At 25.9% G+C, this 16,506-nt stretch overlaps 1 protein-coding gene across 1 annotated transcript in view; it reads left to right on the top strand.

Annotated features, from left to right (window-relative positions):
- Positions 1-16,506, top strand: part of Pka-R2 (cAMP-dependent protein kinase type II regulatory subunit) — a 47,589-nt gene that overhangs the window by 24,632 nt on the left and 6,451 nt on the right. The window contains exons 5-10 of the mRNA XM_016051383.4: positions 757-821; positions 1,105-1,261; positions 4,430-4,531; positions 6,215-6,289; positions 7,966-8,031; positions 10,508-10,568. Of these exons, the coding sequence (XP_015906869.1) occupies positions 757-821; positions 1,105-1,261; positions 4,430-4,531; positions 6,215-6,289; positions 7,966-8,031; positions 10,508-10,568 (526 nt within the window). The remainder of the gene's footprint in view (positions 1-756; positions 822-1,104; positions 1,262-4,429; positions 4,532-6,214; positions 6,290-7,965; positions 8,032-10,507; positions 10,569-16,506) is intronic.

Below are 16,506 nucleotides of genomic sequence, written 5' to 3'. Positions count from 1 at the left end.
TTTTAGGCTATGCCAAGTTTCTTAAATATGCATTTTGAATTATTGAAGTTTCTTAAATATTCCATTTATCTTAGACATGCGTTGTAAGCTATGTCCAAAGTTAAAAAATTCACCAACATAATGCTAATTATGAGGAATATGCGATTTTTCTCTTTTTTGATGTAATTAAAGTCTAGAAATGTACGCTCCTGCTTTTATTAAAGGACTTGTTTTTAGTAATGGCAAAATGCACATTAAGAGTATTATAAAATGTTTTAAATTTTGACTATTGAAAGAATTGAACTGCACATTTCAAGAGTGCTTTTATTGGACATAGTGAGCTATATCTAATAAAAATATTCAAGCTAAAATCAGATTTCCTAAAATATTTCTTCCATTTTTTAGTCTATAATGTTAGCTTTAGTGTTTAAAAATTGATTGTTATGCGTGCATTGACCTGAAAATTAAGTTCCTCTCTAAGTTTGTTTTAACTATGCACCAAACATTGTACTTGTTTTAACTATGCACCAAGCATTGTACTTGTTTTAACTATGCACCAAGCATACTGCAACAACATTTTATTGTAAGTTTTTTTATAAATTAGAATTAAAAAATTTAACAAAGATATCTCGAAAAATATATTACAATGTATTTTATTTTAAAACTATCTAGATTGTTATCTAAAAATGCATATAATTTTTATTCTTTCTTTTGTTTTTTACTGAATCTTAAACATTTTATGTTTTTATATTTAGTTAAATTTGCTGTATACTTTAGGTAAAACCTGGTGACGTTGTTATCAAACAAAATGACGATGGTGACTACTTTTATATCATTGACGGGTAATTTCCCTTTTCTATTTTTAGCATTTCAAGTTCTTCATAATATTTTCTTAACATATAGTTAGTTATAAAAGTAGAAAGCTTTTTAAATTCTAAAACAAATAAATTTTGTAATCTGGTTTTAAGAATTTTTTTTATCCTTTTGGAATGTGGAAATTATTTAAAATTATCATGAACATGCAATTTCTTTTAAAATTCAACACTGATTTGAAAACTATTGTATAAGCTAATAAATTGAATACATGCTAAAATTTTAACTTATATTTTTATCTTTGCAATTTAGTGGAGTTTATCATATATATGTTGACACTGACCAAGAAAAAAATAAACTGGTTGGGAAATACGATAATGCAGGCAGCTTTGGTGAACTAGCATTAATGTACAACATGCCTCGGGCAGCTACAATCGAAGCAGTATCTGATGGTACATTATGGGCCATGGTAAGTTTTTTTCTAAAAATTATCTACCGTATTTTTCGGCGAAAGCGCAGCAGCGATATCAGAAAAAAGGGTTGTTTCTTCCTACATGCTGCTCTTGTGACAGAATAATTTTTAGTAGCAAAATAATTTATCAATCAAAATTGTTTAAGACGAAATAATTTTCTGAAAGAAAGACTTTATTAAGACAATTAATAATGAAGTAGATGAAATATTTGCTTGTATCGCGATCTGCTACAGAACAATCGCCAATTCTTAGCAACTTTCAGCAGCAGCCTGCAAGAAAATAAATGAACAAAATAATAATTTTAAAAAAGCATTGCATAAGGAGACCAATTTAAAAGGTATGTTTCTTGTATCCACCCCCAACTTATAGAAAGATCACAAGCTAGAAATCCACTTAGCGCCTTGGCAATTGTAATTGGAGTGAACAGATAAGGAAGTATTATCTTTTCTTTTCCCCAACCCTTTTAAAAATAACCGATTGATTCCTCCTGTACAGCTGCAGTAGAAATGACAAGTAGAGGAGGTGGGGTACATCCCTCTTTTAAACAGTTTCTTCACCTTTCTTTCTAAGCTGAGTCATATTGTGTTATTTCCATTGGACGAGAGGGCATTCTACCCACTAAAATTGTTATTTCTTATTTCTGATATTAGTTATTTCGTTAGTAGTTATTATTAGTTGTTTCATTATTATTTTTCCTTATATTATCCCTGTTAACATATACCTTCTTCATCAATGTAATGACTTCAAGAAAGAATAAGAGCTACACTTCTAGCTTAAAACTGTCTGTTATTAAGCGGGCTGAAGAAATCTGCGTGCAAAATTAATTGCCCAAAATCTTTTTTTTTTTTTCTTTTTATAAAATTTTAGCTTAAATTTTTCAATTTATTTTTTGTATTACATTGTTTTACAGATTTATGTGATCAGTCGCAGCGTAAATTCTTCCTCTAAATATGGTTGATATTATTTTTATAATAGAAGAATAATTCGCTTTCCTAAAATTTGAGATTCTTCAACCTTTTTCTCTCAAACTCCCACCCAACGCAAGGTTTTTATCGGTGCTGGTTCTTATTTTCTCTCTCTTATTTTTTGGTTGGGTGCCAGCTGGGAAGAACAACCTTATTTTACATTGTTTCGTTGCTAAAGAAAATTTTAACAAGCAATTATGCATTGTTTAAAACCAGGGTTGGCAAGGTTTAGGACAGAATGGATTAATCCACGGTTTAAACCCTGGTTTAAACCGTCCTGTCCAAAACCCCTTTGTCCAAAACTGTCTTAAACTGTCCAAAACCCTTTTACTCAAATTATACCACAATTTTATCTGAACAATATTTAAGAGGTAAAATAAACATAGAACTAATAACATATTGATAATTAAATATATCAGAGAATATTTGTTTTTAAAAGTATAATGTTTTATTAATATTGTTTGACTCTTCAATTTAAACATAGGAAGATTAATCAGTAATCAAGTTCAATTGGTCCTCTCATTCAATAGTACATAACTAAAGTTTGGCCTTGCCATACAGGTTAAAATATTAGGGACTAAGTGCTTGGCTCATCATAAACAGGTTTATTTACCTATAGTACTATTCAAGAATACTTTTATTTCATTCATGTTCAATTCTTTTAGCATAGTGGTGATATATCACCAGTGTCAGTAACTGAAACTGATGTTATGCCATTCAAAACTGTTAATACATTTTTCAGTTATTTTGTATTTTCAATTTAAACTAATATATTCATATTTAAAAAAAATTTTTGAAATAGATGTCTTTTTTATCATCCCGTGATGCAGAAATTATAACATTTTTTTAAAAAAATATTGTGAAAAATAAAAGGCTAATTTTTGAACAAATTTAGTATTTTTTTTAAGAAAAATTATTATTTTTTAATATTGCCATATTTATCCTTATGCAAAAATATTATTTATCAGTATTAAAGGCATATTTATATTTAAAGGATTAGTTATTCACTTTTGTTGTTCAATGAATTGTGGAGCTTCAAATATTATAAACCTTTTCCTATTATAATATATTATTTTCTTTTAATAAGTTATAGTAAATTTTTTAAAAAATATCAAATATTTATTGATACATGTAATTATTATGTCTACAATGGTATCACCTATAGAATTTTTACCTTTTACTAAAGTTCAAGGTTTTGGACACTTTAAGACAGTTTTACCCAGTTTAGGACAGTTTTACCCAGTTTAGAACAGTTTTACCCAGTTTAAGACAGTAAAACCCACGTGTCCTGTCCAAAACCAGTTTAGGATGTCCAAAACCCCAACCCTGTTTAAAACTTATCAAAATTTGTCTTATTTTCTGAGAAAAACAAGAATTAATATCTTCCAAGTGAAAGAAACTATTATTTTTCTGCATAAATTGACTTAATGAAGTTTTTTCTTAAATTAATTACAATAAGAGGATATTGAATATTATAATTCCATTTAGAAATTTATGATTATAAAAAAAGTAAATTAAGTTACTTATTGCCTGTTAGTTTTTACCTTTTTATATGGAATTGAAATATCTCTAATAGGTAGGCACATTTAAAATTCGCAGACTTTAATTAAATAAGCCGCATTGACTTAGTTTTCTTCAACCATTAAACAAATCTAGTGTTTAGAAAATTTTGCTAACTAGTTTTATTAATTCCTTTTTCTTTCAACTTCAAAGTAAAAACATTGTCTCCACTAAGCAAAGCATTTTTAAATCTATCTGGCCTATTTTATGGACACATTAATCATATAATATTGATTTTAAAAAAATTGTTTACGGTTTATCATATTTAAAGACTTTATTTATTTGGTAGGATTTTTTCTAATATTTTTACTGATTTTAAAGGTAAGGTTTACAAAAAAAATTTGAAGATACTTAAAACCATACATTCAAGTTTTTTCTAATAATAATTTTTCCAACTTTCATGACTGATATCTAACATTTCTGTAAATTAATTTTTTTCTTCTTTTTCCTAAAACTCATTTTCGTATTTAAAATACAATATAAAGGAAACTGTATTTCATTTAGGTATCTGCTAATAGTGTTTAGAAGTTATATATATTCAGGGAAATGTTTCCTTGTTGTTTTGTAACATTTCGTTCTTACTTTTGATCTAATGATCAAAGTAAAGAGTGCATTATACAAATAAAATTTTCTATCTAGGATCGCCAAACATTTCGAAGAATAGTTTTAAAGAGTGCTTTTAAAAAGAGAAAAGAGTATGAAAAACTCCTGGAAGGTGTTCCTATGTTACAAACACTAGAAGTAAGTGCAATACATTAATTTTTACTACTTGATATTTTTTCACACACGTGTATATATATAGATGTATATATTATATGTGTATGTATGTGTGTATATATATATATAGTTTAACCTTATATATATATGTATATATATAAACTAAAACAATAACTACCATAAAATACTAATTAAGGGGAGAAACACAATAGAAGCCTGTAAAAACGTAAGATTTTTTAATGAATTTTGCTATGATTAGGATTAACTTGAAACATTTTTTTAACTTCTTGTACATATTTTAATCTTTATTTTTATCTTATATTACATAGTTTAACCTTATGTTGTGCATACAAAAATATGAAAAAATAAGTGCTTATATAATATAATGTTTATAACTTATTTTTTTAAATTTTCCCTAACTTGCTCTTCTTATTAATTGTAAAAAAAATCATCAAAATTTGATCCCATTTTGATTTTTTTAAGCTATATGAATGTAGTTTCCATTGCACATAGGATTTTTAAATAAACCTTTCTCTATATTTACCCTGTTTTCTCTCATTTCTTTCTGTTGCACTGATGAAAGTTGCCCTTTGAGCATCCGAAGCAGCTGTCTGCATTTATAAATATTTTTTGTGCTCTTAAACGTTGTTAACCTTAGTTTGTATTCTAGCACAAAGGTCGCCCACTTGTGTATTCATATATATACATGTCATAGTGCATCCTGCATCTAGTGCCCCGCAAGACATATTATGCTGTAACTTTCACATTTTTCTCAAAAATCGAATAAATATTTTGATACAATAATCTTAAAAGAATAAACTTTCAAAAAATGCAATAATTTTTTCATTTTCTTAAAATAACTGTTTCTCCTTAAGTGCCCTTTTAAATTTTGACTAAAAACATGCATTTTTGTGATGGTTGGTTAAACAGAACTAATTATAAATTACAAATTATAATTGGTAAAATAAAGGTAATGGTTGGTAATTTTTAGGAAAAATATTGACACAATTGAGAAGCTGTTGAATAAGTGTTTCTTCATAATTTTGCTTAGTGAATGTTTAGAATTCGATATAGAATTTATTATATTTCAACAAGACTTAAAGAAAAAGAAAAAAGTTTTTAGAAAAAATAAAATCAGCTTTGCCTTTTTCCCAACTAAGTTATTCTCTACAATTCTCTTTTTCTTTATAAAGGAAGAAGGGAATTGTAGGGGATAAATTTTATTTTGAAGATACTAAAATAATTTTGACCCTCATCTTTTCTCTAATGTTGTTTGTTTTTTTAAAAAAAAGAAAGAAAGACTGCAAGTGGTCCTATGCCTACTAATTAAATGAGCATGGGAGTCAGATTTCAGCAAAAAAAGATTCTCATATTTGCAAATTATGTCATCAATGACAACACTGATAATTTTTTATCACAGTTTCCTTGGTTTAGGATGAAATGTTTTTTTCTTTCATTAGAATAAATTTGTTTAACAATTTTTACAAAATGTGATAACAATCTTACATGTGAAAGGTAAGAGGAAGATCTTGAATGAAATTTTCCTAGTGCTGTCCTAAACTTTGTTTGTGGATTTGAACATTTCCTGCACCTCTGGCATTGAGTCTGTTACAACATAATTAGTATCAGCATTTTTATTTTTTAATATATTAGAATTGTAGTGAAATCATTATGATTGATGATTAACTATGTTTTAACTTTTTTTAGCAATATGAAAGAATGAATCTTTGTGATGCTCTTATGCCAAAAGCTTACTCTGATGGGGAATTAATTATTAAACAGGTATTGTTTTTAAATTTAAATTAATTAGTTACAAATCTTTTAGAATTTGACTGTACAAATAGTACACACTTGTTTTTATTAAGCCATCTCACATAACATAAATAGCTTGAACAAGTTATGTTGTCAAATCAAAATAGTTTTTTTAGATTCTCTTGAGTTTTGTGAATTAGAATAATAGTTATTTTAAATTAATCGGTCATGATGCTGCTCAGACTATCACAATATGTATGTTAATATTTAATTTTCACCAAAAATGATATAAAAGTTTTTCTTGTCATGCATATCTTCTTGCTAAAAAATTATAAATGAAATGGGAAAAAAAGATAGTATTTTTATTTTGTTAAACTTATCTGGTATATTTATATTTTCACTCTCTTTTTTTTTCTTTGTCTGGCATAGTTTTTAATTTTGTTACCTCGTGTGTACATAAATTACATGTTTAAAAATTGGATTGTATTTTTTAAGGGTAAAGAAAGAAATTAATATTATAAAAATATTCATTTATTTTAGTATTAAATAAATTATTTCCTATGTATTTCTATTTTAATAACTGACCTGTGTAACCTGGTTGAATCTAATCACTAGTTTGATGTGTAAAAGTCATTTATGTTAGCGTATCATTAACAGTGTTTGTTCTTTCAAAATGACTAAAAGAGTTATGTGATTATCAAGTGTATTTATTGTAACAAAGGAAGAAACTTTGTCACGATTTTCAAAAAGCATAACACTGATCTAAACTTAAAGCAGTGACAATGAAGTTTATATTTATTCCCAGTTAAATTATTTTAAAATTTTTCTATAAATACCTTAAAATAATTTTTTTTCTAAGCAAAAAAAACAATTTTGCATCTTCATAAAGTCAACTGAGCAAATGTAACTCCAAAAAAAATAATAATAATATTTTTTTAATTGTTTCCAGGTCTTTAAAATAAATAAGGTAATTAAATTCAAATTGAATGATTAACTTGATGATATCCTTACAAACGGCAGCACTATCTAAATTTTATTTTGCTCTGTTAAGGATTTTTAGTTATTTAGTGTTTTGTTGTGCCCAAATGTACTGTACATTTGGGCACAACAAAAAAAATGTCTAAACAGGAGTACTTTAAACTTATTTATTTTTACTTAAAGTAACTTTTTTAACTATTTTACACCGATCACACTAATTTTATGAAAAACTATTTATCTTAACTCCAATTTTCTTATACATGAAATAGCAAATAATCTAAATAGCATAATAATTGCAAATGATAGTTTTCCCCATAAATTTATTAAGTAGTCTTATGTTCTAAAAGGCAATGAAATGAAATTATTCAAATTTTTTAAATTGAAAAATATTTTGCATAAGTAGTGCTTAATCACTGCATATAAGATAAGTATCAATTAAATTAAAATTAGCTGTAGTTCACATTAATGTTCCCTCTTGTGAAAAGTGTGCTTAATTATTATAACCATTGAATTGAAATTGACATTATCTTTTGTTCATGTTTTATAAGTTGTTCATTGCTTTATATATCTTTTGTTCATTTCTTTGACATTATCTTATAAGGAAGTGTAGGTAAAAAAGAATTAATAGTGGTAAGGAAACTTATGTGATGACCATTATATGATTAATATGATAAACTTTATTTATGTATTCAGATTTTAATCCATATACTAAAATAATTATTTAATAGGGTGATGAAGCAGATGGAATGTTTTTCATTGAAGATGGTGATTGCAAAATAACAATGTTAAAAGAGGTATTTCATTTTTATGTTTTTCAATAAGGCTTTTAAATTGAAAATTAATCTGCTTTATACGCATGATTCATAATAAATGGTTATCCTGAAATTTCCTTTTTATAATCTTATTTTATATTTGGTCATGTTTCAAAATTAATAATTTCCAAATATAAGAATACTCTAATAACCTATCCTTCATCATGAATTTTGTCAATCAAACAATAAATAGTTTTAATACATGGCATATACTTATACTGCTATATTTATACAGTTCTATTCTTTTATCATTATTTTAAGCTCTCCTTTTGTATAAAAAATGTAGAAAGGAAATTAATCTTTCTTCCTGCTTCAATTCAGTCAATTTACACTTAAATATTTCTAAATTACTGTTCTTAAAACAATTATAATAAATATTTAATAACTTTTTATAGAAATATATCATCATTTTTCCTCACGCTTAATATTTGAGAGATGCATTAATTTAAAGGAAAACTATTGAAATGATGAATTTTAGAGTTTATTTTTATATATTATTTTTTATATTATGCATATCTCTTTTTAGATATTATAATGAAGTCTTTGATTTTTAGTTCTTCATGTTATAAAAATTTGGAAGCATCTAAATCTATTTTTGTTGATTTATACAAAAAATTAAAATTTTGAAAAAACATAGAAAAACATATTAAAACATATACTAGCAAACAAACACTACTAAATTGCTTATAAGCAAATTTATAACTGCGTGATTTTTATTGCCTTAAATTTTTGAAGAAAATTCTGATAGTGTTCTAAATAGTGTTTTTTGAAAACAACATTTTTCAAACTTGATAACTTTATAAATTTACATTGCATTTTTATCAACATTTAGCAGTATGCTTGTTATTAATGTAGTTTGTAGTTTTAGATCAATTCAAACGATAGTTTTAAAGGTATTTTTCATTCTCTGTTTCCACATTTATTAAAAGTAAATAAAAGTGCAATGAGAACTTCAACTATAATTTAAAAATGTCTGTTAACTCAATTGAAGAAAAAATGGTGATATGGAGCTCTTAATTAGCAAATGTCTGCACAAAAAAGTCTTACTTTAGTTAACTATAATTTTATTAGTAACTATCATAAATAAAAATCAAAGTGAAAGTTTACATGGGATATATATATATATATATATATATATATATATATATATATATATATATATATATATACATACATACATACATATATATATATATATATAAATGTTTTGTTAATTAAATTCTCAGTAAGTTTGATAAGACAATAAATTATCTTTGTGATAACTACTGGTATTTACCTCTAATTGTATTTTACTAGCAATGGTCATCAGATATCTGTATTTTTAAAAACACTTTGTATTTTAAGGACGTTGTTAGAACTCTTTCCAAATGCAGTACGTGCCACAAAATAGGTTAGATGAATATTTTCATTCATTGCTTATTTATGAGATATATTAAATTAAATGTAAAGATATATTTATGATAAATATTGTGATGAATCCAGAATGGGGTGGGTAATGACATCAAGAGTGAATTTTGAAAAAATGAATTTTTTCTGAGTATCATTTGTAATTATATAACATGAATTTGGAACCATTCCGAAGCTGTGCCAGGAGGCTGTTTCCTCTAGCTCCCACCTCTTCTTATCTAGCCTATCCCTGCTAATTTTTCACAACTATTGGTTACTTTGTCTTTTTTCCCCTGCATTAAAAAGGTTTGGCTATTGAATTTTAAGAGATTTTTTTCACATTAAATACATATATGTATAATATTGCATACGCAATATTTTGATTTGGCAATGATAAAATAAATTGGTCTTTTTTAAAATACTTTATCACAGTAGGACCCTGATAATCTCAAGAAAAAACGTTTGTTATAAAATAGTAATAATCAGATAATTGGCTGACCTTTTTCAAGTCAACTTTTTTGCTGTGTTAACATCAAACTATGAGTAATAAGTGGTACCTATAACGAAATTGGAAAATAAAACATTGATACTTTTGTATTCTCTTTTTATTGTTGTTCCCAGGTAGCCAAATTTCAGACTAGTTCTCACAGCAGTATTTGGATTACAACAGTTGTAATAAGGAAGAAACTTGAGTCAGAATGCTTTAACACACATTGGATAATTGAGATTTTACTTATCTTTTATTTTATGATTACAAGAGAAGGAAATAATTATTTAAAACAAATTAAACTTTCTATAACTATACTTGTTATTAGTATTGTTATCAATTTCTTAGCTGTTAGGAACCACTTGTAAATTCAATGTATATATGTATTATTTTTACAGATAGATTCTAAACTAATCTAAATTTTTTTCTGATTTATTTAACTATTCATTTAGAATCATGGTGAAATTAATGATGGAAAAGAAAAAGTTTAATACTCTCTACAGCACATCACTTTTAGCATTTCATTTCTTGCCCTTGTTTTCATTGAGATGTGCACGATTAATTGAGATTTTCTTTTCTTTTTAGGTTGACGGTAAAAAAGAGGAAATGGAAGTAGTAACACTGACAAAAGGCCAATACTTTGGAGGTAAAATTAAATACATAACTTCTTCCATCAATGTATTAACTTTAAATAAATACTGTAGATTATTCCAGTTCTAAAAATAATTTGGAACTGGCATCATCTACATGCAGTTATCTTTAAAAAATGCAGTTATCCTTAAAAAATGCAGTTATCCTTAAAAAATGCAGTTATCCTTAAAATTTGAACCTAAAACTCAATTAGTATATTCAGAATTCATTGAAGCACAAATTTAGAACATTGGTTTAAAAAGAGGTATCAATCTGACTAATTTATAAGTAATGATAAATCTAAGTTATATATTTAAAATTAATCTCTGGTTTCTTTTACCCTCCACTTTGACCTCTATGTGACTAAGGCAAAGGCACTCTCCTTTGGAAAACATTGTACAAATGTTATAGACTTGAGTTTTTAAAATGTTATATTATGTAGTATTTGTATAAATTGTATATGAAAAGGTGCAATTGTATTTTGCATATCCTTTAAGAGTATAAAACTTTTTTAAATAATTTTTGAATAATCAAAACTATTATAATTGATAGCAAAAAAGGTATTGACACCAAAAATTTCAGATGTGATGAATCTGTAAAGATCAAGGTTGTAAAAATTATATTTGTACCTTACTAGTTATAAAAGGTTTGATTAGTAAATAACACAACCAAATTTAGTGTCTGTTTAGCATCTATAAGGACTTTTTTTTCATTTTGATCTCTTTTCTCTTCTTTTTTTAACATTTGCTTCCTACAGTTCTTTTCTTTAACAAAATTGTAAATTTAAGCAAGAGAATTTTCAAAAGATGAGTCTTGTCCAAAGAATACTTAATGATGTGAAAAAATTAAAATTGTTTTGAAGCAGAAACTTCTAAAAGAATATCTTAAATTGTCAAACATGGTGAAAAGAAATCAACAAATATCACATCTTATGTTAGAAACTGCTAAAACCTTCCATGAATAATTTTAAACTTAGAATAGAAATGAACATATAACCTTTATAAATCTAATGAAATCTCTTAATTTAATATCCTAATCCCTAAATTTTAATTATGTTTATAACATTACTTTATTGTTTTGTGGATATCTTTTATTACAGATTTGTTTTTTTTCTTATTCCTTAAAAATTCCATAACAACCTCACGCTTAATATATACACTTGCATGCAAAAGTTTTTAGTCAACCTGTAGATAGCATTTTAATCTGCTTATTTTTAGTTTGTTTCCCATTGTTTTTAATCAAGCCAACATATTGCATTTGATTTTGGAATTTTTAATCTTGCTATTTAATCATTAATATAATCAACTTCAGATAAAACTTGAACTTTTGCCCATAGCTCTGGCTAAATATTTCTTTCTTTTTTTTATATATTTCGGGTCATGTAGGAACAAATTCTATGAAAATAAATGTCAATATTAAAGTAGTAGAGCTCCAATTATCCGAACGTGCAATTATCCGAACTGTGCCTGAATTCGTTTTTTTTTTTTTTTTTTTTAAGTTTAGAATACTTTATAACTTATCAAAAAAAATTTAAATTTCTGTAGACCAGTAGATCTTCCGGAGGAAAAGATGCCACGTTATGCAGAAGAGATAAAATACTGGTGTCAAGACACTAAAAGCATTCCACGATTTCAAACGATGATGAAATTGTTACTGAAATTTTGAATGAAATTCGGAACTCCACAGACGAAGAGGAAGATCAAGTTCAAGATAGTGGACCTTCTCACATAGAAGCATGCAATTCATTAGATATTGCAATGAATTGGCTAGAGCGTCAAAATGATGTTGTTCCAGTTCAGTTGATTTATTTAAAAAGAGTGAGGGATATGGCTGCTCAAAAAAGACCGTCTTCTTTGAAACAAAAGTCTTTGCTGGATTTCTTTTGCAATGAAAAATAAAGAAAAATGTGTTAAAATCAGTAATAAACAAAAAAAAAATTATAAAAAGCTGAAATCTGATTTAAAAAAATTTCAAAATAAAAAAAAGTTTTAAAAAAAATACTTAAAAATTGAAAGAAAAAAAATTTTTTAAATAGAGCTATTACAGACCATACTGCCAGTCCCCTAAACCTGGAAAAAGTGTGGAGGGAAGTTAGTGCATAAATAATAATCATTTAAACTAGATTTTAAACAACTTTCCAATTATCCGAACCACATTCAGTCCCGAGCAGTTCGGATAATCGGCGCTCTACTGTAATAGTATATAATATACAGTACAGAACCCGTTATCCGGAAATCAGAAAACCAAAAAACCGGAACGAAATTCAATAAATGTTCCCGCCATTTTTTAAAAAAAAAATTTTTTTTCCTCATAAGATTTTAGGATTTTTCTTTTTTGAAAGATGTTTACCTTACCATCATTTTGGAAATAATCATTAGTGTATTACTCCATCGTTTTTTCTTCTTTTTAAGATTATATCCAAAAAAAAATTTTTATTTTAGTTGGGGTTAACAAAAAAAACGGCTTTTTGTAGCGATTCAGAAAACCGGAAAAATCAGTTATCCGGAATAGCGATGGTCCCGATCGTTCCGGATAATCGGTTCCCTACTGTATATATATAATTAAGATTAGGACTCAGTAAATAAATATGCAAAGCCTATACTTATTAGTTAAAATTTTATTTTAACCAAATAATACTATAAACAAAGAAATTCATTCAATACTTACTTTGATGTATGAAAACCCTTAAACATGAGAAACACTATTCATTTAATACCGGACTGATTTGAAAATTATATTAAATTTAAAGGGAATTTCAAAGGGGTGACTTTTCTTTTTTGCTCAAGCATATTAAACAAGTTTTGAAATAGAATAATACATTATTTTACTACATATCAACAATCTATAGTATTTAGTTTCTCCAAAGAGTTTTGCATGCTAGTAGTGTATATATTCATAAATAAATGGCATAAAGTTATTTATATAGATATTTTTCTTAGGTGCCACCAAAATCGTGGGTATTCCTTTATCTAAGTTAGCAGCAAATTATTGTAACTAATTATAAAGCACAGGCTCAATTTTTAACAGTGAGCATTTTGTGATTGCAAGAAATCAATGATACTAATAACTTAATATAATATATAAATTTAGACCATACATGTAAAAAGTAGTAAGAGAATTCTAACCTTTAATGGCACTTGTAAATTACAGTAGCATTTTTCTTATGAAACTAAATTAGTATAGTTAATTTATTTCAGATTTTATGTTATATAATCAATTTTTGTTTGTCTCATTTTCTTTAATTCAAATAACATACACTTCAATAATTTCGTACTTTGCAAAGACCTTCATCTTTTATATCCTATTTTATATTTTTTGATATAAAATAGGATAAAAATTTGATAAAAATTTATGAAAATTAATCACTTTGACAAATTACTTCATACTAATGCTAGCATTTGAATAATCATTTAAAATTATGAATATTAGTATCAGCGTGAAAATTTTGAACTTAATGAACTCGAAAAATATGTTTAGCTTTAAAAAATAAGTATTCTAATCCTAAAAATAACTGAAATAAATATGAAAACGTACTAGAAACTAGTTCTGAACTATGAAGAATCTATATATTTTTATTTATATTCTGTTAAAATTAGCTTTGTTTTTCTATTGTAAAAGTTAAACTTATTTGTAAATATTAGCAGGTTACTGAAAGATTTCATACACTAGTTACAACTGACAGGTGTAGAACTAAGTGCTGAACAATGGTTTAACTGTGATTCTTACATTCCACATGAAAGCTAACTTGAAAAGTGTCTAGCCTGTTATTGTCCAAGTTTTAAAAAAATTTAACACTCTTTGCTACTAGAATCTATAGTACTAAATTTCATTAAAATCATCTGGAAAATATTTTTAAAAAAGTGTATAACTTAGTTTTTGTTTTTAAAAAAAACCATTGTATGTATGATATGTTTTGTCAATTAATAATTGGTATACTGTGAAAACTTATCTATACTATACATTGTTTACATTTTATTCATCAATGATTTTGGAATTACTTCATCATTTAAAGTTGAGCTTTTTCTTACCAATGGTTAACTTGAAGTAATAAAAAAATGAGTTTTATTCATATTTATTTTGCTGGTCTTGAAAATAACTTAGATAAGCATGAAAACTGGTTCAACAGAATGAAAAAGTAAACAATCAAAACAATATTTTTATAGCAACTTTGATTTACAGTCATGAGACCTAAACTCATTTGCAAATAATATCAATATATTTCTTAACTTCTGGTGTGCCAGTAGCAACTTACAGTAATTATACAACATCATGAAGATATTGTCTTTCCCAACAATAATTTAAATTTTGTTTCCTACATTCATCACCTTTGTCTAATTCATTTTCCCTAAAAGATGCTTTTATGAAGCAATATATATAACAGGGTGCATAGTGTTTTTAAAAAGTGGTTAAAGGTGCTTTTTTCATTGGGTGTTTTTAAATAGTGCTTAATTTTCCCTATTCTAAATTGGGAGTTTTTTTCTTTACCATGTCTATTTTAGCCATGCATTATGCAATAGCGTGATTTTTCTCATTGTTCTATTCAACGTTTTCACAATCATTCAACGCCAATCATTTTGCATGTTTGATGAAATACTTGGCGAGTTCGCTTGTGCGTCTACTAAGCTGAGTTAGGTGAAATTATTACACTAGCAAGTGCAGCTTTGCTGCATTTTGAAAGATTTTCTCAATTTCATGCTTCATTTTCGACCCTTTCATATGGAATCAAAAAATCTCTTATCATTTTATAATGACTAATGTTATCAAGAAAAGAGTTCTTTGTCAAAAAATTACCATGATCATGTAAAGTTTTTGAAAATTGTTTCCAATTTGTTAATGTATATAATGCTTAAAATATTTTTTGAGTGCTTGAAAAGTACTGAAAAGGTGCTTATTTTTTGTTGAAAGATTTGGCTACACACCCTGTATAATTAAAAGAAAATCACAGGATAAATGCAAGTTAGTTAAGAAAATATATTAATGAAAACATTTTTTGTCGAAAAGATACTTTTCGAATTCTAAAAAAAAGAAAATAACTCAACTAGCTTATTTTGATGTCAAATTTAGATTATAAATATATGTATAATATAATATATTTAAATATATATATATATATATATATATATATATATATATATATATATATATATATTTATATATATATATATATTGTTTGTTTATTATTGTGTTTATCAGAGAATAGTAACTTTGGTAATTCATGAAAAGTTATGGATTTGAAAATCTAAAATGTAGCAGATACCCTGTAGGTATATCGGTATAGTGAATACAAGGTATTAACTGGGTTTTTTTCTTGTGAAAGTGTTCTGATGCTCTGTGAATTGTACTGATTTTAAAACATTTTGTATATTAAGTGATATTCAAAAAAAGCTCACTTTTAGACATTACAAATTAGCTATTGTTTTTATAAATAAGCTATGCAAAACTTTATTTGTTTTGTACTATATTTCTGAGTCATATGAATAATTCTAATTGTGAATAAAATTATTCTCAATATCAAATCATTTGAGATATTGCAATATACCCATATGATGTTTACACATTAGGAAATATGCTGAATTTATGTTTATTTAGTAAAAGAAGCTTGTAAAATTATTGATATTGTATGTATTATAATTATAACTTAATTTATGAAATGCAATACTTACATACATATGACATTTTTAAATTAAATAAATTATCTTTTAGGGAAAAACTAAAACTCCTAGCTTCATCTAGTAAAACCCTTCCCATTTAAACACTTCCCATACAACACTTAAACAAACAAAAGAAGTCCTGTAATTTTTTTTCATATTTCACTATAATAGTATACTTAAAGATTTATGAACTAAAAATTACTATTCTTCACTTTATGTGAAAATTATTTATCAAATGCTAACTTAATTATTAAATTCCTAAAAAAAACTTGTTGCTATTACTTGTCCTTATCTTTTATGTAT

Source organism: Parasteatoda tepidariorum, chromosome 12, assembly GCF_982258835.1.
Source record: "Parasteatoda tepidariorum strain Cologne lab strain chromosome 12, Ptep-v5.0, whole genome shotgun sequence".
Classification (NCBI taxonomy): Eukaryota; Metazoa; Arthropoda; class Arachnida; order Araneae; family Theridiidae; genus Parasteatoda; species Parasteatoda tepidariorum.
Note: the sequence above shows the minus strand (reverse complement) of the source record. Positions and strands in the feature narration are given on the sequence as shown.